The sequence below is a fragment of the Canis lupus genome, chromosome 3, assembly GCF_011100685.1.
Source record: "Canis lupus familiaris isolate Mischka breed German Shepherd chromosome 3, alternate assembly UU_Cfam_GSD_1.0, whole genome shotgun sequence".
NCBI classification, from domain to species: domain Eukaryota; kingdom Metazoa; phylum Chordata; class Mammalia; order Carnivora; family Canidae; genus Canis; species Canis lupus.
The window spans coordinates 27,316,787-27,339,814 of NC_049224.1; the positions used below are offsets into that span (position 1 = coordinate 27,316,787).

Here is a 23,028-nt window from a genome sequence, read left to right on the forward strand (position 1 = left end):
TATGCCAGGTACTGTCCAAGACACCAGGACTACAAATTTTCATCATGATCCCTTCATGAAGTCAACAAGTGAGTGGGATCAGACAACTCTTGGCTTACAGTTTTTTTTTTAAAAGATTTTATTTACTTATTCATGAAAGACACAGAGAGAGAAAGGCAGAGACGTAAGCAGAAAGAGAAGCAGGCTCCATGTAGGGTGCCTGATGTGGGTCTCGATCCTGAGACCGCAGATTACACCCTGAGTCAGGGGCAGGTGCTCAACCACTGGGCCACCCAGGCGTCCCAACTTACTATTCTTTACAAGATACAAAACAACTCTAATTATGGACTGCTGTGCCAAAAAACCAAGGTGAAGAATGTGGTTCTAATACAATGGAATAGTAGGGATTATTTGCACTTGTTGACTACAGGTGATAAACTTTTAAGTTTCTTTGTTTATCAATTCTATCTGACTAGCTGTGTACAATTGTTATGTTAGTGATAGAGCAATATAGATGATGGTTAAATAGTTAATAATGTTTTATAGAGTTTTGAACCATCCAATCCTGTAAGAAATGTTTTCAAGTTGGTTTTAAGAACCAGATAGTTGAAAGACTAAATAAAGCACGTGGCCACTCCCATAGAGCAGACTTTTCCTTCCTTCTGGAACTCTTAAATTAGAGAACCAAAAGAGATACAAATGAGTTTTGCAGCTCTGGGCCTCTGAGATAAAAGATGAATTATTCCAGTCTCTTGACGTTAACCTGCAGTATGAGACACTGAGGCTACTTGTATTGATGAGGGATGGCTCCAGTGTGATACATCAGCAATAGACTTAGTATATGAACAGAGTAGTGATTTGTGGCCAACATATTTGTGCTTGCTTCAAGAAATTATTTTTTTGTCAGACTTGGCAGGGATCCAGAGGCTGGAGAGTCATCCCTGGCTTGTGGATTGGACATACCATTCCACCTCCTGGAACTGAGGAGTCTTTTAGCACCTAATTGGAAAACAGCTCCATCTCCAACACAACTCCAAACTATCAACAAGGATCTGCATGTGAATCTCCCTTCACTTTAAACTTGCTGGACTATATTCATTCAATAACAAAGGATCCTTGCATTGTTCTCTAACTACTAGGAACTTCGGCTTATCCAGCCTCTCAGATGCTCTCCTTTAACAAGAAAAATTAAAATGAACTGGCTTAAAGTCTCATATAAAATAATGACAAGCCTTATGTTTTAATTAGCTCACCTTTTGTCTTAATAAAATTAGTGGGTGGCCATTTTTTTTCTTACAAATGGAACTGTCATTGGTTTCTTTGGCTTTGATAGAAGGATTTGTTTGGAATATATTATTCATTGGTGATACTAAAAGAACATTTTGTTTGTTTTGTTTTGAGGGCCCCAGGGTGATCAGGAAAAGGAAAAACATTGATTAAAGAGGTTTTGAATAATAGTACTGCACTCTCTCTTTATAATTTTCATGTGACAAAAGAACTATAACACATAATAACTCCGTGTTGTCAGGCTGTTGAGGTATGCTAACTCAGTCTATGTAATAAAACAAGATTTAGAACTGATGGAGAGGGATGGCTGGGTGGCTCAGTGGTTGAGCGTCTGCCTTTGGCTCAGGTCATGGGATCGAGTCCTGCTTCGGGCTCCCCACAGGAAGCCTGCTTCACCCTCTGCCTGTGTCTCCACCTCTCTCTGTCTGTCTCTCATGAATAAATAAATAAAATCTAAAAAAATAAAAATAAAAAAAACTGGATGGAGAAAATAAGACCGATCTGAGTTTAAATCCTGACTCCAATTTCTCACTCCATCATTTAATACCTTGACCAAATTATTTAACTTCCTTGAATCTCATTTAATGGAGATCATCACCTCACCTCCCTCCTAGGATTGCTGAGAGGGTTGAATGTGAGACTCAGCCCAGTTCCTGGCATGGTGAAGACCCTCAATGGATGACATTTCCTCATTCATCCCTCCTTTCCCTTCTCCCTGTAGCCACATTTATGAGAAGACATCACAGTTCCCCTAGTGAGAGTGCTACTAGGTCTCAGGGTTTCCAGATCTCTGCTGATTTAAGAATCCAATTGTGCTGATATTATTTATGCAAATGTCAGCCAGGGACCGATGCCATACCAAGAATGAGTCATTTCAGAGCTCTCCTTTAACAGTCTAATTTTGCCTCAGAAAGAACTGGGTTTTCCTCACTGATGGTGGAGAACAGTGGGAGAGATTCCCAAGGACGCAGGCACTGCTGATACAGAGTTCTCATGACACCGAGGGCTTTTGTGGAGAAGGTCCAGAACTCCTCTAAGTGACAAGAAACAGGAATTAGCAGCTTGGGCTTTGAAATCTGACAAGATAGGGTTTGGATCCTGATTGTTACTCACTAGCTGAGTCCCCCTCTTTAAAGTGTCTGTTTTCTCTCAAGAGTTCTTATAAAAATTAAGGAAGGCAACGTGCATGAAGCATTTAGGACAGTGACCGGCACATAGTAAATGCTCAATAAAAGTCAGTTATACTCTCTTCTATCTCTATCTCCTTCTCTCTCTCCTATCTCTATCTCCTTCTCTCTCTCCTTTCCACCTTCTCTCTCTTCTTCTCCCACCCCGTCCTGGTCAGACTTTACCTCTGCTCTGTTTGCTAATTATTGAAGCCTGCCTGCCATCCAGCAGTTGGCACATTAACGGAGATGTTGTTTTTTACACATTTACTATGTTCTCACTTCTGCTGAAATGCTTACCTCCCACCCATACACACCCCAGTCAACATTAATTCATTCTTTGATCATTATTTTATGAAGCCTGTCTTCACATACTTAAAAGAAACTATAATTATTGCTCAGTCATATGAAACTGCACATAACTAAGTAAATAGTTGTTGATTGATCCTGTAGATAATCAGGAGCTTAAATAATACACTTTATTAAAAAGCTGTCTAATTTCACACCATTATTTCTAAGTTTCATATTCTACCAAAATAGTTTATCTCAGTAAACTGCTTTTTTAAAAAGCTACATATGTCTCTATTAAAATATGAGCATTAATAATAATGATCTGAATATGCTTCATGGAAAGTGAAGTTGCTCTATTATCATGGATTGGAGGCTAAGAAATCACCACCTCGGTAAATAAGTTAATATTTACCAAATGCCCTCAGGATGCACAGCCCTTTATTGATAACTTTAAAGATTTATAAGTTTAGTGAGAGAGATTCCCATTTCTTTTTTTCCTGGAAAAATTCTTTATGCTTTCAGAGACACAGGTAGATTATAGATTATAGATTATATATGTATGTATAGATTAGAGATTATGTCTCTATACATATACATATATATACATATATATATATAATTAGCTTCTTTATATTGGCTTTATATCACCAATACAACAAGGAGACATAGATTTACATTATATACAAGCTTACTATTATTTTCCCAAGTTAGGTGTATCTATTCTGATATAACCACTAAAAAGTGCATGAAATATGCATAAATCCTGTCTAACGACTCAAGTTAAATATACCTCAAAGAATGTTCTATCTTATTAAAATTTGCATACATTTTTCTTACAAGGGAGTCATTATTCTACATTGTAGCATGTGTTTTATTACAAACTTGGAGTTCATTGATGAATAGTGATGGAACTGCAAATCAAGTCAACAGCTTAATTAGCTCAGCAGGATTTTAGAAAGCTCTTCCTCTGTGAGCAGTTAGGTTAGGACCTTCACCTGAGTTCCAGGCACCCTGGTCTCTCCCCATGGAGAGGTGAGGTCTCCTGAGGAGCAGATCCTTACCTGAGGCCCTCGCCCTCTGGAGAGTGCTGTCTGCAGTACTCCAGAGTGTAGGTTTCAGTGGCCTCTGGGTTGGCAGGGCGCCATCGGATGGTGGCCGTGTTCCAACACACTGTACAGTCCTCTGCGTGGATTACAGGGGTGGAAGGTGCTGCCAGAGAGAACCAAATCAATTATGGAATGGTCAACATCAGCTCTGCTTCCCTGGTACCGTGCGAAGAGCGCTTGGGCATTGTTTTAAATTTTTTATTAAAAAAAACATTCTTGGGGGATCCCTGGGTGGCTCAGCAGTTTCGCGCCTACCTTTGGCCCAGGGCACTATCCTGGAGTCCGGGATCGAGTCCCGCGTCAAGCTCCCGGCATGGAGCCTGCTTCTCCCTCTGCCTGTGTCTCTGCCTCTCTCTCTCTCTGTCTATCATAAATAAATAAAAACAAATCTTTAAAAAAAATAAAAAATACATTCTTGGGGTGCCTGGATGGCTCAGATAGTTAAGCATCTGCCTTTGGCTCAAGTCATGATCCCAGAGTCCTGGGATCAAGCCCTGCCTCCTTGCTTAGTGGGGAGTCTGCTTCTCCCTCTCCCTCTGTTCTTCCCTCAACTCATGCTCTCTCCTTCTATAATGAATAAATAAAATATTTTAAAAATAAAATTAAATAAAAAAATGCATTACTGGTTGAAAGCCCAAAAGATATGAAAATTTATATAATGAAAAGTCACCCTCCCACCTCTACCTTCCAAACTGCAGTTCCCACTCATCCCCAGAGAGCCTCTAATATTAGCTTCCTATAAATCCTACCAGTTTCTTTATACCTAAACAAGCAAATAAAAATAAAGAATCTTGTCTACCTCCCTTCACAGAAAAGTTAGCCATGATCTTGTCTTCAGTAGGTACGCAACACTTGTTGCGTACAAGTACGCAATACTTGTTTTGGAAGGCAAGAAGAAAGGATAAAATGGTAGGAATGAGTCATTTCTTCCTCTGAGATAGTTAAAATGATCTTCAAGGCAACCTTGAAGGCAAAATGATCTTATGCCACACCTACTTCAGCCCCTGTGGAAAGGTTCCATGTGGAAATGTATTCCCGGTTGACTATCATTGCTGAAAAATCTTCTGGGGCTCCTGGCACCCATGTAATGAAGCCTGGGCTTCTTTGGCAAACATACCCCCCACCCCATCCACTAGCCTTTCTTACCTCATCTCATTCTTCTCCTTGATTTTAAGTCAAAAGAAGTAATACCAAGTTTCTTATAGTGCCCTGCACACTCCATACTGTTTCTTACCTTGATGCCTCTGCTCATATGTTTTCTTCAAATGGAATACACTCCTTTAATGGATCCTTTAATGGCTTCCATTCAAGAATCAATTCTAAGAAGCCATTCCAGGTCCTCTCCCTCCCCAGGCTTTCTTAGAGAGAGGACACTCTTGTGAAGTGTTCTCGTAATAACTTGTAAATCATTAGATCATGGCTCTTGTCACAATTTTTTTATGATCTTCTGCTTTTGATCTCTCCCACTTGACTACAAGCTTCTTGAGAACAGGAACTCAGTTTTATTCATCACCATACACTCAGCATTCTACAACACCCAGCATACAACAGGTATTTAATACATGCACCTTAGTTGACCTTAGTAGTCTGCAAAGAAGTGAATACTGCCTCCCAACACCATTTTAACATCTCTTTACCTGTTCTAAAAATTGCCCTTTCACTGGGAAGGCTACATCCGGTGAAGTTCACAGCCATTACCCACACTTGATAGCATCGGTCAGGTTCCAGATCTTCAAAAATGCAGTAGCTTTCTTTCACTGTCAATCTGTATTCTTCCACCAAGTCTAGCATAAAATACAATTATAAACTCTAGAGTGTCTTCCGAAGTTAATTGAAAACTATAGCTATTGGAGGAATTGCTCTATTATTTTCAGTGGAAAATTCAAAGCGATAAATTTGCAGATAACATTCATTCTGTGATAGCTAGCACTTTAGAATATATAAGAAAGCAATGGCATGGGAAAAAGAGATACTGAGAGTGATGCATTCTTACTTGTAAACACTTATCAGAAAATAATAGCATATTAGTAAGATTCTGAGCTTCAGCGACCACAATTAAAATAACTTATTTTAACAGCAAATACTAAAATCGCATAGAGTTTATGTTAGCTTAAATCTCAGTAATATAGTCTCAGAAAATTCTTAAGAAGCAATGCCAGTATTTCAGGAGAGAGTATGTAACAAAATATGGACAACCCCATTTTTTCTAAATATATGATGCTATAAAGCACTTTCCCAAATTAGTAAACAATATTAGTATTCAGTACGATTTTCCAAGTTTCAGATCCTGGTTCCTTTTCATGAATTCCAGAATCTTTTCAACTACAGTGTTCCACAATTTATAGAAATACTTATATAATTTTGATAAGTCATAAACTATTCTATAAAGTAACTTGTTCAATCAAGACATTTCCTAAAATGTCTTAAGTTATTTTACTTTCAATATTGCAGTGGCATTATTACTCGATACCATGATGAACAAATCTGATCTCTCTTACTGAGATTTTTTCTCCTTTACAAAGAATTATTTTCATTTTTAAATTAGCCCATGGTCATTTTAGTTATCCTCCCTTATGTCTCTCAAAAGTCACATCTTCAAAACTCCTCCAGGGATCCCTGGGTGGCGCAGCGGTTTGGCGCCTGCCTTTGGCCCAGGGCGCGATCCTGGAGACCCGGGATCGAATCCCACATCGGGCTCCCGGTGCATGGAGCCTGCTTCTCCCTCTGCCTATGTCTCTGCGCCTCTCTCTCTCTCTGTGACTATCATAAAGAAAAAAAAAAAGAAAAAAAAAAAAGAAAACTCCTCCAGTTAAGAAGCCCAGATCATTTTCTTTTAAAGGAAATTTAGGAGCTCTTCAATATAGTTTCTTTAATTGCATCTTTCCAGCCCAATGAAGCTCTATACTTTCTGGATGGAAAGTTTGGTTTAAAGAGTCTCATAAGAACTTATACACCGAAAAACATTTCTCCTACATCCTCGAAACTATGGCTATAGTGGAATCATCTTCAGTGGAATCATCTTCTTCACCTGAGTCCTGTCACCCCAGCGCTTGTTACAACAGTGCACATAGAATGTGCTGGGGGGACCGTATACACAGCGTGGTATCACAGTATAGATCACCGGATTAGCTAACTGGCATCAGCAAATTTCAAGTTGTTGAATGAATGAGACACAGTACACATAAGTGTTTTGGGGGGCTGGGGTTGGAAGGAGGTGAAGCATTAAAAAAAAAAAAAAGCACTCCAGGCAATAAATTGGTGCTAAGAGGAGTTTTGGAGAGCCACAAAATTCCATATATATACAGCTAGATAGAGAGGAAGAAGAAGCGTGGTATAAGAAAACGAACCCTGAAACAAGCAAACAAAAACATAAGCTTTGGAGTCTCAAAGGACTGTGGTTGAATCCTACCCCTGTCACGTAAAAGTTGTGTGGCCTTGGGCAAATTATTTAACGTCACATCAGTTTTCTTATTTGCAAATGGAGATAATAACACTTACCTTGTTGTGCTGTGACAGGTATATGGTCATAGATAGCCAGTAAAATAAGCAGTCCTTAATAGATAAACTTGGCCAACGTTACACTATGCCTATGGTTGCCTTTTTGTTTTCTTTTTCCTAATTTAAATAAGTATGATATTTCAAAAAACTTAAATCTTGGTAACAGTGAAATATATAATAATTTGTTCCTTGTCACAAATTGGGCTCCTGAGTTTTGTAATAGCATGTCCATCCTGTCACATGCTCATCTGGTTTCCAAAATATGTGGATCTGTCTTCGACAAGCAATATACAATTGCCAGCACGCCAGCTCTGATTTATCAGGAAGTACAAACTCAAAGTATCTGGCTTCTAGGTCTTATTAGAAGTCCTACTGAGCAGAGAGACATTTACAGAGACTCAACTAAATATGTGTCATACATTTACTTTCACCTCTACATGCATATTAATTGGAGACACAAAGAGACTACACATATTGAGGCCTATGCCTTGAGAATTGTGAATCTTAAATTAACCTTAATGGTTTGTTTGCAGCTTTTATCAAGGTGTATCTGAGAAACCACTAACCATGACATCTAATACTGCATTTGCATTAAAATTATTATTATGTCCTGTATACAGCTCACTTCTCCTCTGCACATTGGTATGTGGTATTTCTTCTTCTTTTTCGTTGCTTTGCAGGTGGAGGGGAGTGGGATCGGAGGGAGGGCGGGAGTAGGGGAGGGAGTGGGGCGGAAGGAAGTCACTTCCTTCCATTCGTCCTTCAGCTTCCTTCCTTCCGTTTCTCCTTCTTTCTTATTTCTTTGTCTGTTCTTTCTTCTTTCTTTCTTTCTTTCTTTCTTTTTTTTGTATACTGTCTTTTAAACTCAAGTACTAATTGAAATTTGTTCTCCCAGAAGTGCTGGTCAGTCTGTTGCCTCCTTTCTGAAAATGAGAATCTCTTACTTGCTCCTGTTATCCTGAGAACTCAAAGCCAAATTTGAATCTCAATTACAATATTCACCATTATGATATTTATCAATTTTCTTTTCCTTAATTCTGATTTCCAATTTTTGCCTATATGTTTTGTTTGCTTTATATGGTTGTTGGTTTGTTGTTGCTTTTGTATGTGGCTATAAATGCTTTGTGGAATGAGTCCTAATACGGTTATCTTCAAATTAAGCTGCAGAAATGTACATACACATGCATCTGTATTTGTGTTAGGAATCCTACCGTTTACTTCTTGGTCGTCTTGTGGCTCCTCCATGCAGTAAACCTGGAAGGAGTCAATGACATCTTCCTTGTTCATGCTCCAATAAACTGCAATTGTTGTACCAGTGGCAGAATTTGGTTCCTGAGGTTCTAATCTAGGAGGCTGTGGAACTGGAATATAATAAGTAAGATTTATTATCACTAATGCTGTTTTCACTCCTTGATTGTTTTTCTGTTTGCAAAAGTCACTTATACTTGTTGAAAAAAATTCAAAGAATACAGAACAGAGAGCAAAAGTGGAAGGGCTCCCTTGTTCTCAGCAATACCCACCCAAGGATATTCATTGGAGGCAACAACTGTGACATTTGAATGTGTATCCTTCCAAAAGGTTTTTATGCATTTGTGTGTGTATCTGTATATACACAGAGAAATAAAAACAGACCCCAAAATATGATCACTTGATAATACTCTTTTGTAGTTTTATATTCTGAGTAATAAACTTATACAGGGTAGAGGATGCATCAAATGATTTGGTTTTCCTTTAAAATGAAAACTTGAGTTGCTTTGCCACATAACCACTGTTGTATTCCTTCTACATAGAGTTTGTATTCACAACAGAGACAAATAAACCCCTTTCAGATCCAGTTGCCACAACACCAAAGCTGAAAAAAGACACATATGAATAAAATATAAAAATACTTTCTGAAATTACTATCCCATTTTCTCTAACATGGCTATATCTACAAATTCTTTAAAAAATTAAACAAAATATAAAAACTACATAGGAGAAAAAGTGCCGATTAATTGATTCAAAGATAAGGTTTAGATATCTAATATATCTCTATTATTCTGAATTGTAAATTCAGATAATATTCTCAAGTGTTTTCATAGAAATGTTTAAAGTTTACATTATGCATATTGAATATGAATGGTATGCGCAACACCATAAATCAAGCTCCTAGGCAACTCTCTTCAAAAATTTTGAGATACAAAGGCATTGAACATATTTTACAAATTAAGGGGAAATGTTATGCCTATAGTTGAAAAGATGTCATGCTTTTAAATTTGTTTGTGGTTATTTTTTTTTTCAGTCAATACTTCCTGAGAGATAAGCTTACCGAAATACTATGGGCCAGACTTTATGAGATTACTTTGTGAAAAGTCAACACCAAAGGAAAAGAAAACAAAGGTTAGTTCAACAAGATGGTAAAAAATAATAATAATAATAAATAGGTCTAAAGAATGGAACAAAAAGAGGCAAATTGGAAAGATTCAATAAAGAGATAAAGAGCTGAGGAAATCCAAAGTTATGAAAAATGAGAAGCAGGAAAAGAGCGTGGTCAAATTCATGGGCTTCTGAGCAGAGACACCAGCCTGAGGTTAAACACCAGATTCCCCCACTCACTAGCTGTGTTAGCTTAGCCTCAGCTTCCTCATCTTTGAAATGGGAAAACAATAATAATATAATAATAATATAGTAATACCACTTCCTCCCAGGTTTGCTGTAAGCAGCATATGTACATTAAGTGCTTAGCAGATTGTCTGACACCACCAGTGCTAAAGTTTCACAAGCCAAAATGGCTTTGGCAGGAGCACAGTAAATGGAAGGAAGAAGGTATAGGAAGCGGGTGAAGATGGGAGTTGTTCTAGGGATCTGGCAAATCACAGAGGGAGTACAGAGGTAAGACATGCTGAGCCCGCTGCGAGATAAACTCAGAAGCCTGCCTGTTGAGCACCACCCCAACGAATGATAATGGTTCAGAGCCCCTCGCACAGTGTTTGACTTTCCTGTTTGTCTTCCCAGCAGGAAATCAGTGTCACACTCCAAAGGCGTCCATCTAGATAAGTGTAGTTCCATAAATTTTCATGCTGCCCAGGTTTACAGCAGAGCTAAGCAGATGCTTCAACTCTTGTCAATCGTCTTTGAAACAGCATAAAACTCCTTGAGGCATGAATCATGAAAATCTCCCTTTCTTTTTTCTTATGAATTTTACATTGAGCCATATCTGCTTTTAAAAATGGCAACATGTTTCAAAAATCTCTCTCTCTCTTCTCTCTCAGGTAGCTTAACAAACTTAAAAGTGTTATTTACTCACCCCTCAATCAACAAATTTTAAGAAAGAAGTAGTTGTAGCAAAGCATGTGGGCTAGGAATGATTTTGTATCTCATGTGCTCCTTCCCCCAAAATTATTACAGTGAAAAAATCTTTTTTTTTCAAAAATAAATGCTTTTACTTTTCAAAGTATTCTAAAATTAAAAAGAGATAAGAATATTCTATAGATGCCATCCAACGATAATGGCTAGATTAACAATTCCTGTGCAGCAGAATATCAGAGACTCAGATTTATGTGTTAGCAGCTCTGTTTACACTTCTATAGGAATAAACTTGCATGGGAGTAATGCCAAAAAAATACAAAATAGGATCTGAAGGCTTCTTTATAGGAGACTAAGGAACTGGGCTGAGAAATCACACCACAGAGTCCCTCTACCTGGTGGAGTATGCCCATAAAGAGCTGTCACACTCCTTTAAGCATCAGATCAACTTGGACGTCAGAACTTGAGTGTCCAGATAGACTCCCACTCCAGCTATCTGTTCCTATGAGAGCAGCATTATTCACAATAGCCCAAATGTGGAAGCAACCCAAGTAGACATCAATGCATGAACAGATAAGCAAAATGCAGTACAGACATGCAATAAGATATTAATTTAGTCTTGAAAAGGAAGGGGAAAAAAAAGAAAAGAAAAGGTAGGACATTCTGACACATGCCACAACACGGATGAACCTAGGACACGACGCTAAGTGAAATGAGTCAGTCACAAAGAGACAAATACTGCATGACCCCACTTACACAAGGGACCAACAGTAGTTAAATTCATAGAGACAGGAAGTGGAGTGGTGGACGCCAGAGGCTGGGGAATTGGAGGAATGGGGAGATGTTGTTCAACAGGTAGAGTCTTAGGTTGGCGAAATGAAAAGAATTTGGGAGACGGATACTGATAATGATGTGAATATATTTAATACCACTGAACTGTACACCTCCAAGTGGTTAAGACGGTAAATTTTATGTTATGTGTATTTTACCACAATTTAAAACAAAACCAAAACCAAAAACCAAGTCCATAGGAGCCAAAGTCAAGGAAGCACTGGATATTATTAATCTCTGGTTACCCCTCCTCTCACAGCAATGCACTCCACCTTGTGTTGTGGAGCAGACTCCCTGGAGCCCAACTGCTCCCTACCACACAGGTAGCTGTGTACCTAGGACAATACTGGGGACATTTTTCTGTTGCCTGTATCCTCACCTGTCAAGTGGGATTAGTAACAAAACCTATCTCCTAGGGTTGTTGGGAATTTGTCTAAAAGGATTTACTGCAGTCTCCCCAGTGCTCGGCGCCATGTAAGTGTGGAATAGATGCGAGAGGCTGGTCCATTTTTCAGTAGAAGAGTCACATCCTATCCTTGGAATTTCTGATTAGTTTTGGCAATGATCAGATTAACGTTTCAGATACCAGGTGAGGATTTTATATCTGAGAGGCGTCACTGGCCAAAAATGAACCAAAACTATTTATCAGCAAGTCAACGCCCTGGACTCCAATTCCATGAAGCAGACACAACCCTGTGTGGCATCTGCCTCACCGAATCAGTCTCCCTGTAAACAGCTTGGAACTCCTGGGAGTCCCAGGTACCCTGTTTCTGAATGGATCGTTAAGACTTTGTGACAATTTAACCCCGTGGCCTCTTAAATAAATAAAATGTCCTCTCATTGCCTGTCAGATATTCAAAAGAATCCCATTCTAAATGAATCCTTTAAAAGCAAACAGCTTAGTCTGTTAATCAGAATTTCTTAGTTTCTAATTGCCTCTCTATTTAAATGCCTCTTAAAGACAGTACAAAAAAATACCCTTTGATTTTGACACATTGATAGAGAAAATCTCTAAGGATAAATGGCTGAATATTTTTACTTTGTAGAAGGCTGGTGGGTTTGAGGGGCCTAAAAAGACCCACAAAAAGCCTTTTACTAAACTAAAATTCTTCCTACAGGATTGAAAATTAATTGTCAATATAAAAATAGCAGCTGTCTTGAAGGTGGTTTGGAAAGAATATAGCATCTTTTAAGGAAGATATCTGAGTACATTTTACAGTAAGTGAAACTTGATAACTTCACTGAAACACAGCAGCTTTGAGAAATCTAAATAAGTATCATTGTCTTGTTTGTTAAAATAGCACATTAAAAAATATTTTGAAGAGACGGCAGGATGCTTCTGACAGCTGAGTAGGAGGCTCCCGGCCACAGAGCATGATGCTGAGCTGTTAGTTCTCTAAGCTAATCTGTTTAGTATGAAAAAAGGAGGGGGGGCGGGGGGAACTTAGTTGAAGAGGGAAAAACCACTCATAAGGAAAAATCTGTTCAACACATATGAAAATATTTGATTTATTTTTCCTTCTATATCTGACTGCTGGTGTGAAGCAAATAATCTCTAGAAGACAGAGAAAGAAATCCTAGTTTACAAAGAGAAAAAAAAAAAAGACGAGACCCTTTGGTTTCACTGCTACTTCCTCCTATCTCCTTGATATCCCAGGACAGTTATAGAGCTTCAAATGAAAATACAGATTATAACTGAAATGGTATGCTAGCCTTATGCTGTGATTCAGAATCTAGCTTTAAATTTTTACAACTATGAGGTGTTTTTCCCAGTTATATCTCCTTATATACAAAAACTTTACAAGGGAAACAAAAGCAAAAATAAACTACTGGGATCATACCAAAATAAAAAGCCTTTGCCCGTTAAGGGAAACAAGCAACAAAACAAAACAACCATCTACAGAATGGGAGAAGATATTTGCAAATGATGTATCTAAGGGGTTATATAAAGAACTTATACAATTCAACACCAAAAAACACAGATCATTCCATTAAAAAATGAGCAGAGGACATGAATAGTTATTCCAAAGAAAACATCCAGATGGCCAACAGGCACATGAAAAGATGCTCAACATCACTCATCATCAGGGAAATGCAAATCAAAACCAGAATGAGAGATCACTTCACACCTGTCAGAATGGCTAAAATCAAAAACTCAAGAAACAACAAGTGTTGGCGAGGATGTAGAGAAAAAGGAACACTTCCCACTGCTGGTGGGAATGCAAACTGATGTAGCCACTGTGGAAGACAGTAGGGAGGTTCCTCAAAAAATTAAGAACAGAAATACCATACAATCCAGGAATGCTACCACTGGGTACTCAGCCATAAAAAAAGAATGAAATCTTTCTACTCACAAGCAACATGGATGGACCTAGGAGGTATTATGCTAAGTGAAATAAGTCAGAGAAAGACCAATACCAAATGATTTCACTTATGTGTGGAATCAAAAAAACAGAACAAACAAACAAGCAAACAAAAACAGAAACAGAATCGTTAATACAGAGAACAAACTGGTGGTTGCAAGAGGGGGCTCGGGGATGGAGTATGTATAGGGGATTAAGAGGTACAGACTTCCAGTTATAAAATAAATAAGTCACAGAAGTAAGAAATACACCATAAGGAATTTAGTAAATAATACTGTAATAACACTGTATGGTGACGGATGGTGACTACACTTCTCCTGGTGAGCAAAGTTTCATGTACAGAATTTTTGATTCATCATGTTATACACTTGAAACCTACATATTGTCAACTATACTTTAATTTAAAAACTTTCAAGACAAACAAGGAAAGCTGCCAAATTTCATTGAGGTAATTAATATATTAAAATTCCTACCAGCCACTTGCTTTAACATCTGGTCACTTCTTGCTGAGCTGTCATCATAATGTTCAAAAAGTGAAAACGCAGCAGGCATTTTCTCTAAAGAAGCAGTGCTCTCCATTGCAGAAAGCAACCTATCAGAGGGAAGACATTTCCAAGTAAGTCAAGAAATTATCAACATACAGAATGAAAACTAAAATGAGTTTGTTGGTGGTGGTGGTGGTGGGTTTTGTGAGGCACTGTATCCAAATAGGAGATAAACTGTTTTGATGTGTAGAAAGATATGTCTAAAATTTATTTATTCTTAGTATCCTTTGGGGTAACTGGTTAATATTAGAAATTCCATGCCTATATTCTCAAATCTGAATAGATTCCATCAAATTACACAGTCTCAATATTACATCTGTAATCCTAAAAATTATTGTATTCTAATGATTATCTTTTCCTTATTTCCTGAAGTATATAAAGGTTGCAAGCCCATCTAGAAATTCACACACTGTATGATGTCCTTGCTGGTCTTCACCCTCCCAATTATGCTTCTAGTTATTTAGTCTTTCAAAAACTGTGTTCACCTCCTGTGTGCCAGGCACTGTTCTGGGTACTGGGGATACAGCAGTGACGGAGCATAAAGTCTAAATTCTTAAAAGACTAAACAAACCGCAGTTTATAAGCCAACAGCATTTATATATTCAAGACCCTCCTGGGAGGGATGTTAAGTCTTAGCATTTGTATCCAGGTGTAAACTGGGCTTTAAAACAAACGAACAAAACAAACAAACAAACAAACAAACAAAAACAGGTTGATTCTGAAGAGGGAAAAAGGTAAGGAGAGATTGTAAAAGCATTTCACTTTAGCATGAGGGGCCTAAAATTTGGTTAGGAGCTCTCCTTTCTGCATCTCGCTCACAGGAGATGAGAATTATATTCCAGCAGTTAAGCCAGTTTTGGGGGAACTCCATCAGCTTCATTAACTGCACCTTTTATGGACTTCTTGGTTTGCACCTCTAAGCCTTTGCTTTTGCTGTTGGAACTTTCTTCTCCTACATACTGTATGGCTCTTTCTTCACTTAACCTAGATCTCTGTTCAAATGTCAGCTCCTCAGAGAGGCCAGCCCTGAGTATGCCACTAACACAGCACTAAGTGTCCCTGATATTCTTTATTCTATTAAATTTTACTTCCTCAACCCATTTCTTTCTGTCTTTCTACTTCACCAGAATATCATCTACGTGCAGAAAAAGACTCTTTTGTTCACTGCCATATTGCACTGTGTTACTTGGCACACAGTAGGTGTTTAACAAATTTTGAATGAGTAGAGGACACTTTCACTTAGGTGAGAATATCAGGATCTCAGGTCTGGTAAAACGTTTTCATCAGTGTGAGGGGAGAAGATTATAAAATATAACTGAAATATTTAAAGAGTGTCCACTATGCTCATTAGGAGTTAGGGGCCACGGGCCACCTTGAGAGCTGGGGAATGGAGACAGAGAACAAACAGGAGGTTTGTGGCTTGACTGTGAAGAGCCTTTTGTGTCCACCAAGAGTTTCCATTTTATCTTGTAAGGCAAGGAGAATCACAGAAATATTTTCACAAGGGAAGAATTTCCTGGCATGAGTCTGAGAAAGGATCAGAGCAAACAGAGCAGAGGCGCAGTGAGGTCTGTTGGGAGAAGCCCACAATGCTCTGGGTGAGGGAAGACATCATGAGCCTAAAAGGAGGGCTTTGGGGGCGCAGAGGCCACATGGAGATGACAGATTGCAAATTAACAAACAAGGCTGACGAGTACATATACTAAGCCTAGTCAACACACATCACTGACTAGATGGGAGACTTCCTGAAACACAAAAGTTTGTAGATACCACAAGTAAAATGTCTGCGTTTTCCCTTATGCCCTGACCTGTTCAATTTTAACATCCATATGTGAAAGGGTAAGTGAACATCTTTTTAAGAGTAGGTCCTACAGCGGTTGAGACTCTCCTTTTTCATTATTATAACATAAAAAAGCAAACTGGAGAGGGGGAAAAATGCATCTTCTTAACAGGCCAGCATTTTCTAAGCAAATGTGTTTTTCAAAATATGCAAATATTGAGTCTAAATATGTTTGACAGCATTCCTTAATTTAAGCAGTTTTAGTGTTGAGAAAAATAATTTAATAGACAAGCACTGCCTTTAGAGATATAATATGAAGGGAGGGAAAAGAAACAAAGTAAAAAAAAACAAGTAGAAAATAAGCACTTCTCATGGAAAGGAACACTAATAACATTGAGACTGTGAGGCAGAAATTGTCTTGAGCACATTAAAGCCTTCTTTTTAGTGAAACGATCAAGCTTTACCACTTTTACGCATGTGTGTCTATGTGTGTGTACATATGTGCATGTCTAAAGAGGCTGTCATTAATTGCTCACATTTCATCACCAAATCCCAAATTTGCCTGTCTTTTTTCTTCACAGAAAAATAATGATTATCCCAAATCTACTCTCCTTTAGGGGGCATGGCATGCAGCTTTAGCAGAGATCATTCATTGTCAACTGGACAATGAAATAAAAATTAATTAAAAAAACACACATGAATAACGTCAAGCACAAAACCAAAGAAATGGTATTTAGAATTAAATGAATGACAATTCATATTAGCAAGTTAATATTCTAATGTTTAGAAAAATAAAAATGTACTATAGCATTTTTAAAGGTAAAAGCATTTGCAATTTTTTATTCACCAAGTTTTCCTGTCAATCAATATGTTCCATGGGTAGATGAAATGTTAAGTAAGCACATAATGCATCCAATATATATGAAATGACACTATGAATCTGTGTATTTTTAGATAAAAATAAAAATCAGTAATACTTAGAGAAATGTATCATTTTTTAACCATAAAGAAAACTGGGAGCAAAGCCTGGGTCTGAGTTCCTAGACCTGCCTGGTGTGCCTCAGACTCCTGTGTGATAACTGGTAAACATGCAGAGCTCTCGTCCCACCCTGGATTCTCCTCTAGTGGATCTGGGATGGGGCTCCAGGGGCTCTAGCTTAAGAAACTGCATTGGTAATTCAGGCACAGCCAGTTTGAGGAACCACTGGGCCATCACAGACCCATATAGACTGTTATAAACCAGAGGTTCTCAACCCTGTCTGCCCATTAAAATCACCTCAGAAGCTTTAAGAATGTCCAGCCCATACCCCCAGACCAATTAAACTGGAATCTCAAGAGGTAAGACTCAAGTGTCAGCACTTTTGAAAGCTCCCTGGGTAATTTAATTTAAGAGAGCCATTATAATAAAACCCTATTGATTAATGCCAATATTAATATGCAAGTTATTTTCTTAAAAGTTATTAGCAATATTCTACAGAATAGATTGTTTTTAAAGGTAAACAGGATTTATCTGTGCAGTTTTCATTATCTAAAAAAATCAGTTTTCTATATTTGAACATATCACAAATACAAATTTTTTTGTTTTGCTGTAATGCTCTCTCATGGTTTATCACTGAGTAAACTCACAATTTTACAATTTTTAAAATTTACATTAAAGGAGTAAAAATGATAAGAACATTAGGCTCAGCTAGTAGAAAGGGCCTTAGGTCTTGCTCTGGGGCAAAAGGGAAAATGTGTCAGATCAGTACAAGCAGTTCAATATCAGATCCTCCAAAACATAAATATAGATCTGATGGTATCTGTTTTTATAGACCTTTCCTAGTTTCTTGTTGAGTGTTTTGCCTCTTAAAAGTAATGACAAATTTCCCTTAGATTAAGTGTTAACAACAGCAACAAAGACAAAACATAATCAAAAGAGGAAGATTCATTTAGATTAGCTGAGCAGAAAGATAAGTGCATGTCTATCTTTTGAAGAGAAAATGAGAACATTCCATTAAGATTACATAAGTCATAAAACTACTCAAAGCAAAAATGAATGATTCTTTCAAATGCTCATATTTAACCAATAAGTCTAAGTATCTACACAATGTTCTATATGCAATGACAAGAAAGATGGTCCAGATTAGGCTGAAAACATAGAACACATCTCAAGGAAGCAGTTAAAAATCTACATTATGATAATTGTTATTTAACTAAAGCACATGCAATTTTCTTTCAAAGCTGTCGTTTAGCTTTTAAAAGCATAGTGTCTAAAAGTGAAACTTCAGTAGCTCAGTAAATGTATGTATTTTTTAATTGGCAGCTCATTTTCTAGAAAGCATCAAAATATTAAAAATAAAGCATACAGTCATGCTATTCTCAGTTGCCACTACATTGTGCCATGTTTTATATACCTTTCATTGATTTCCTCAAACGACTTATGAGGGAATGAGAACGGGAGAGAGAGAAAGAGAGAGAAAGAGAGAGAAACTAATTAACGACAAAAGGAAAAGCCAACCAAGAGCGTTAAGATTATGCATGTTCTATAACTTTTTAGCTTTGCTGAGGTTATTTCTTTTGGGTGGCTACAGCTCCGACAGGAAGGAAATCAGTGCCCAGAAGGGGTGGCGGGATCTGGGCAGGGACAGAGGGTGCTTTAGTTTCCAGTTCTGCTCTACTCTCTGTGCTAAGGAAGGCCAGCAGTGAATTCAGCAGCAAGGCTGCTCCTCTCTACTCATTAACAAATGGCTTAGCTTCCAGAATAGAATTCTCCAAAGAAAAAGGACTTCCATTTGTTCAATGTGGGGTATATACCTAAAATGTAACCAGTAGTTATCTCTGAGTGACACCTTCTTCGTGCTTTTCTGTATTTCCCAAATTTTCTAAAATGGATACATATCACTTTCATAAGCAGGAAAAAAATGCTTTCTCTTTTACAATTTGTTCTAGAGAAAAAATATTCTTATCAAACAAAGGTAAAGTTTCTTAGGGACAGAAAGAACTTCATTAATGTTATACTTCACAAGAGGTGCCTAATTTTAAAAGATTAAAGCTTAGCTTGAAACATAAAGAAAACTGAATGATTTTCAGTCTCTCTTGAAGATGCCATGTCCACCTCACTCAAATTTGTCCTGGCTGGAAGTATCCCCAAGTCAAAAGCCTATCTCCAGACTTTACTAGAGAGCTGGGATGACTGGGGAACTTTGAAAGGGAGGTGCCTACCATCAGAAGATGGTGCTTTCTCCCAGTTTGACAGTTAGGTGCAGGACTGGCCTATACTACTCCTGGTTAATCCCAGTTCTGTGGAGAACCAGTACGTTACTGAATATTCTAGGGAATTCGGAAAGCAAAGAGCTGCCTCTGCAGTGCAATTTCAGGATCCCCCAGGGGAATTGCAGTCCACAGGATACTTGTTTGAATTAAGGAATCTGGTCCCCAGGAAGCCCCTTGTAAAAACATCTACATGTTACATGAGAGAGGTATCACATTATGTCATCCTTTCTCTTGCTGCAAGTATACTGAAACGCTGCAAGTATACTCAGCCACTTGGTGAAGCCTGGAGGGAATGGTCCCTATGAGACATCTCTTCAGATTAGGGAGTAGGGGTGGAGAGGATGGGCCCAGAGGCCAGTATGAGGATGCCAGGCACTGGGAGGTCAGACTGGCACCCAAAGGGAAAGCACAGCATGAGGAAGGTTGTCAGGCTGTTTTCCTTCCCTCTTAGAAAGTGACCAATCCATGTAACAGAATGAATGGATGATGCTGGGACCTGACTTCCATGTGTCCTTCAGCTGGATCTGGATGTCAAGACTGTAAGGATTTTCTGGGCCTTTTCAATAGGTATCAGGCATGCCCTAATAATTTTTAAGCGTCAGAATTATATAAACCCCACACTTGGGGTTTATATAAAAATATAACTTGGGGATATATAAATAATCTTGGGGAACACTGAAAGATGAATTCTAAAAACTAGTCTTGCGTGAGTAGAGCAGATACAGGGTGTCTGGGCCTGTTTTAACTGGTGCTTACCGTCAGGAAAACAGTCTCATCAAGCTCCTCTGCTTCTCTCACAATGCTCTCCAACGTGTCTTTGGCCGTGTCCATGCTCTGTAGAAAGTGGACCATCTGGTCATGTAAGAACTCCATCTTCTTTTTCTTCACTTCCTCAAAGCTCTGGGCCTTCTCATCATACTGTGCTAAAACCTTCTTCATCATCTCCTCATTCTGTTCTTCTAGCCTTTTCTCATTTTTACTACAGTTCTCCTAAAATATAAACAAACAAAACCACTTCGGAATGAAATCAGAAGTCTTATTTTCATGTCTTAATCTTTTCTTTTGAGAGAAACACTGGCCTTTCAAATAATTGACCTCTTATGTCTTGTTAAGAGAATCACAGATTATGAGCACAGTCTAAGTTTCCAACCCACCAACCCCCTTTGCCATAGTTAGCTTTGCAATAAAGCTAATTGTAAGAGTATTATCAAGAAGGATTTAGTTAACCAAACACACAAAAAAGATACTTGTGTGACTTGCCCACTTGCATCTCCACAGGATAAAACATGAAAATGGCATCACAGTGAATGAAGATCCCTGGCCTTCAGGTAATAGAAAGGCTTTAGTGCCATTTTCACCACTCCATTGAAATCACAGAGTGAGGAAGTGAGCAGCAGGATATTGGACAGGGAGCTACATCCACAAATGCTCTCCGGGGGCCGTGGTGGGGGGCACAGTTTCCACCACAGTAAGAGAAACTTCATTGCCTATCTGGACAAATCCAGATGCCTAACTGTTCTCACTACAGGGCTAGTGATAAGATGATCATATAATTTATAGTCTAAAACAGACATTTGGTATGGGGCACTACAAATAATTAGCAGGTGTTAACTGATCTACAACAGGAATTAAGCAGACCCCTCTCAAGCAAACTAGGATGCATAGTTGGCCTAATGATAAGGAAACTATGCACCAGCCTTCTGCAGGGACCCTCCGCCTCTTCTGATTGACCAGGGAGGATGCCTGGACCATCTCTGCATATGGATGGAGCATTGCCCCTTCTTCACTGTGGAGGGAGCAGGGGCCAACAGCTAGGAGGGCATGAACTCATCAAAGGCAATGGTACCATGAGCAACACTCATTTGTCCTGGGTATGGACATTGGGCAGTGGCTTTGAGCATTTCTGCAGAGCTAGTTGGTAAAGGAAAAGATGGTGGAACACATAAGAACTCAGACCAATTCAAATTTTGGCTCTCGAGTTACTATCAATTTACTGTGACCTTGGATAACATACTTAACTCTTAATTTCTAATCTATAAAATGGGAACAATATTAATAACCCTTGTATAGTTATTATAAGGATTAAATTGGATAAAGCATGCAATGATTTGTCCTATCATAGTAAGCACCCAATAAATGTATACACGTTTTTAAGGGCAAGACATTTATTAGAAAGGAAATGGTTTCACTGATTACACACAGATGGAAGACTTTCAAAAACTTCATTTTTAATGGAACAAAACCAACAACAGCAAACCATATATGCACACACAATCCCTAATTCAGATTGTTCTGGTTCAGAAGCATTTCCTTATGATGACATGAACAAACCAGGTCAAAGTAAAAGGGATATGGTAACTTACCTCGATGGTGTTAAAAAAAGATTCTATCTGACTAACAAAGGCTTCAATCCTCAATGACTTTTCTTGTAAATTATCAAGAAATTCTGCTAATTGGACCTGAAGAAAAAAATTAAGATCTGCTTAGTATATGACATTTGAGAAAAGAACTGCAAGCAGTGAGTTCTAATTTCCTTATAAGTTTAGTATGTTTGGTAAAGATTTACCATATCATGTTCACTAACAAATCAATCTTTAAATTTTCTTTGCTGCTTCATCTAAATTGAGTGTAGATAATTCTGTATGATAAACAATTAGGAAGTCTGTGAGTACAAGCAATAGAAAGTTTATTTTCTTACACAAGAGGAAGGACTTCTTGTTGAGTAGGTAAGTTCAAAGCATACTTGTTTTAGTAAACCAAGGATTTGAATTCTTTCTCCTTAGTAAAGCCTCAATTTTTATATATTCTCTTCTTCTAAGATTGCAGACTTTTTGCTGAACTGGCCCAACATACCCAAGTAGTCTTCTCACATTTGTGCCAATGGCCTCAGATGTGCCTGGATCACCTGACTCTGAGAAGGTGATCAGAATGTCACCAGGCCAGAAGTTTAGCATAGCAAATGATGAAAATTGTCTACTACAGAGACCTAAAGGTTTTAGTAATCCTCAAAGAGTTAAAATACTCAAGGAATGACAGCCAAGTAGAAAAGGTATAGGTGATGGAGAAAGATGGTAGCTATCTTAGCCGTAGTTATAAACCCAGCTATACTACATCCTGCCTAACTTAACAAGGAACAACACAGAGGCACCTGGGTGGCTCAGTGGTTGAGTGTCTGTCTTTGGCTCAGGTCGTGATCCCGGGGTCCTGGGATCAAGTCCTGCATCAGGCTCCCTGGGAGGAGCCTACTTCTCCTTCTGCCTGTGTCTCTGCCTCTCTCTCTCTGTTGTCTCTCAACAGAGAGAATAAATAAAATCTTTAAAAAAAAAAAAAAGAAACAACATAAGTAACAGAACTTCAGCTGCCTCATCCACTGTCCACAGAAAGATGGAGAAATTACACAGATGGAAGCCTCCTCAGGATCTGGTATCTGCTCCCCTCTGTAGCCCTTGCCTATTCTCCACAAGCCTCATCTTTCCTTGAACTCTTCTCACCTATGTGCTTTTTCATGTGGTATTCCCTATCTCTAGAATGTCCTCCATGCCCTTGATTGCTGGAAAAACTCTATCCTACTGATGGCTCACCCAGGCTTCACCTTCCCTAACTCTTCCAGTCCCACTGCACCATTCCACTCCCTCTCAAAAGGTT

At 38.4% G+C, this 23,028-nt stretch overlaps 1 protein-coding gene across 1 annotated transcript in view; it reads right to left on the reverse strand.

The window, feature by feature from the left end:
* CMYA5 (cardiomyopathy associated 5) overlaps nucleotides 1-23,028 on the reverse strand; it is an 89,391-nt gene that overhangs the window by 19,098 nt on the left and 47,265 nt on the right. Inside the window, exons 3-9 of the mRNA XM_038532132.1 lie at nucleotides 21,747-21,842; nucleotides 20,140-20,373; nucleotides 18,525-18,547; nucleotides 14,280-14,398; nucleotides 8,539-8,688; nucleotides 5,467-5,613; nucleotides 3,785-3,932 (exon numbers count right to left, since the gene is read on the reverse strand). Of these exons, the coding sequence (XP_038388060.1) occupies nucleotides 3,785-3,932; nucleotides 5,467-5,613; nucleotides 8,539-8,688; nucleotides 14,280-14,398; nucleotides 18,525-18,547; nucleotides 20,140-20,373; nucleotides 21,747-21,842 (917 nt within the window). The remainder of the gene's footprint in view (nucleotides 1-3,784; nucleotides 3,933-5,466; nucleotides 5,614-8,538; nucleotides 8,689-14,279; nucleotides 14,399-18,524; nucleotides 18,548-20,139; nucleotides 20,374-21,746; nucleotides 21,843-23,028) is intronic.